The sequence below is a fragment of the Chenopodium quinoa genome, unplaced genomic scaffold, assembly GCF_001683475.1.
Source record: "Chenopodium quinoa cultivar QQ74 unplaced genomic scaffold, ASM168347v1, whole genome shotgun sequence".
Classification (NCBI taxonomy): Eukaryota; Viridiplantae; Streptophyta; class Magnoliopsida; order Caryophyllales; family Amaranthaceae; genus Chenopodium; species Chenopodium quinoa.
This window is the reverse complement of record NW_018742924.1, coordinates 867,753-870,490: the sequence shown is the minus strand read 5'-3', so window position 1 is coordinate 870,490 and position 2,738 is coordinate 867,753. Positions and strand designations below refer to the sequence as shown.

General features: G+C 40.3%; 1 protein-coding gene across 1 annotated transcript; it reads right to left on the bottom strand.

Annotated features, from left to right (window-relative positions):
- Positions 1 to 778: 778 nt before the first annotated feature.
- Positions 779 to 2,407, bottom strand: LOC110728323. The gene has a single exon (XM_021907982.1). It carries the CDS (start codon positions 2,405 to 2,407, stop codon positions 779 to 781), a length of 1,629 nt encoding a protein of 542 aa, XP_021763674.1.
- Positions 2,408 to 2,738: the final 331 nt, after the last annotated feature.

Below are 2,738 nucleotides of genomic sequence, written 5' to 3'. Positions count from 1 at the left end.
ACACCTAACAACAACATGATAAATAATGTTATGAAAGACAGTTTCTGAAGGTTTACAGTCAACCGTAAACATCAGACTATTCCTTTGCAGCCATATCCTATAGATAGCCTCAGCAAAACACATAGAGTATACTCTACCCTTGCTGCTCGACTTCCTACAATTCTTAACTATCCATTGCTGTTCAATGTGAAAAGGTTGAAATGCTTTTTTCACATCAAGAAGCTTCAAAATCTGTTCCCAAATAGTCTTAACACCCCCAAAAACCAACAACTAGGCAACAACAACAGAGCAGCAGCAAGCAGAACAACAACAATCCACCAGCTGCCACCCAGAGCAGCAGCAGCAGCTAGGAACAACAACCAGAACCACCAGCTGCCACCTAACAACAGTAGCAAAACAGAGCAGCACAAGCACTGCAACAGCAGAACAGCAGCGACAGAGCAGGACCAGCACTGCAACAGCACAACTGCAACTTACAGCAGCAAAACCAGCAACAACACACAGACTGCCTCAGCTGCAAAACAGCAGACCCAGAAAAGCAGCAGCTAGAAACCAGCATAGCAGAACCTGAAATAGATTGCAGCAGTAACAAGGCAACATCAGAACAGAAACAGGGGTACAACAGCAACACCAACAACACACTGCTACAGCAACAACCAGACTGCAACAGCACATGACATCAACAACAACAGAACAGAGCTACTGACAAGCTGCCCTCAACCAAAACAGACAGCTACAACACCAAAATTCAGTGAATCAAAAGCAGCTTCATGTCTGTTCATTTACACCTAACAACAACATGATAAATAATGTCATGAAAGACAGTTTCTGAAGGTTTACAGTCACCCGTAAACATCAGACTATTCCTTTGCAGCCATATCCTATAGATAGCCTCAGCAAAACACATAGAGTATACTCTACCCTTGCTGCTCGACTTCCTACAATTCTTAACTATCCATTGCTGTTCAATGTGAAAAGGTTGAACTGCTTTTTTCACATCAAGAAGCTTCAAAATCTGTTCCCAAATAGTCTTAGAATAAGGACAGTAGAAGAACAAGTGAGAGACAGATTCACAAGTATTCTGGCAGAAAAAGCAAATAGGATCACAACTTGCATTCCACTTCACAATTCTATCCTTAGTGGCAAGTTTGTCAAGAAAAGCTAACCAAGTAATGAAAATACTCTTAGTAGTGGCTTGGTTATTGCAAATAATTCTTTTCCACCCTACTTTAGGAGCCCGAGGTTGAATCCGGGCATAGAGTTTAGCAATACTCATTTTCCCATTTTTCATAATAGAGGACCAACCACCAATATCATCAATAATATCTCTGCAAGTCAAGATTTTCTTCAAAACCCATGAGCATTTCTTGGGAATAGTGGCAGTCCAAATATTCCTATTGTTGAAATAATAGGTATGCACCCATTTCACCCACATATTGTCAGATTTGTGAGCAAGATCCCACAGAATCTTGCACATAGAAACTTTATTCCAATCACCAAGAGAGGTAATATTCCAGCCACCACAAACCTTAGGAAGAGTCATATGATGCCAGGAGAAAGGGGCCTTTTTTGCATAAGTGTTCTTCCCAGTCCAAAGGAAAACCTTGAACTTGGTTTCAATTTCCCTAAGAATCTTCTTAGAAAGAATGAAAATCTGAGCCCAATAAGCCTGAATACCAAAAAGAACACTTTTGATAAGTTGTAACCTGCCAGCATAAGATAATTGTCTAGAAGTCCAACAATCAATCCTAGCAGTAACCCTTTCAACCAAAGGCCTACACTGAGCAATAATAAGCTTTTTAGAAGACAAGGGCACCCCAAGATATCTAAAAGGCAAACTACTTCTACTCATACCAAGAACAGTTTGCAGCTGATCTTTATCAGAATCAGAGATACCTCCAAAATAAACCTCACTCGTACTTAAATTAGCCACCAGACCAGAAGCACAAGAGAATTTCTGGAAAGCCTGCAAGAGAAGCTGAATAGAGGTGGAATCAGCCCTAGAGAAGAGGAGAAGATCATCAGCAAACATCATATGGGTAATACCTAACTTCTCACATCTAGGATGAAAATTAAAATTAGGATTCCCATTCATTTCCTTAAGGCACCTAGAGAGGTACTCCATACAAAGAGCAAAAAGAAAAGGAGACATAGGATCTCCTTGCCTAAGGCCTTTTTTTGCAGAAAAAGGTTTAGCAGGAAAGCCATTAACCATCACAGAGTAAGAAACAGAGCAGACACAAGTCATAATCCATTTTACAACAGAATGAGGGAAACCAAGCTCTTCTAAAACAGTCTGCAGAAATGGCCATTCAACAGAGTTATAGGCCTTTCTCAAGTCAATCTTGATCATGCATCTAGGAGAAACAAACTTATGAGAGTAGCCTTTGATCAATTCAGTAGCCATAGAATATTGTCACCAATGTGCTTACCCGGGATAAACCCAACTTGAGCATCATCAATAACAGTCCCCACCACTTTAGAAATCCTGTTTGTGAGAACTTTGGAGATCAGCTTGTACAACATGGTACAACAAGCAATAGGCCTAAACTCTCTGACATAAGAAGGATGCTAAACCTTAGGCACTAAGGTGATTGTAGTACAATTCCACTGCTTAGCAATGACACCAGTCTCAAAGAAAGAGAAGATAGTAGTATAAATATCAGTTTTGATCATAGGCCAAGCCTTTTTGAAGAAAACAACATTAAAACCATCAATTCCAGGCGCCTTATCATCTC

Excerpts from the sequence above, each read along its gene's own strand:
- LOC110728323 (XM_021907982.1), bottom strand. The coding sequence starts at position 2,407 with ATGGCTACTGAATTGATCAAAGGCTACTCTCATAAGTTTGTTTCTCCT.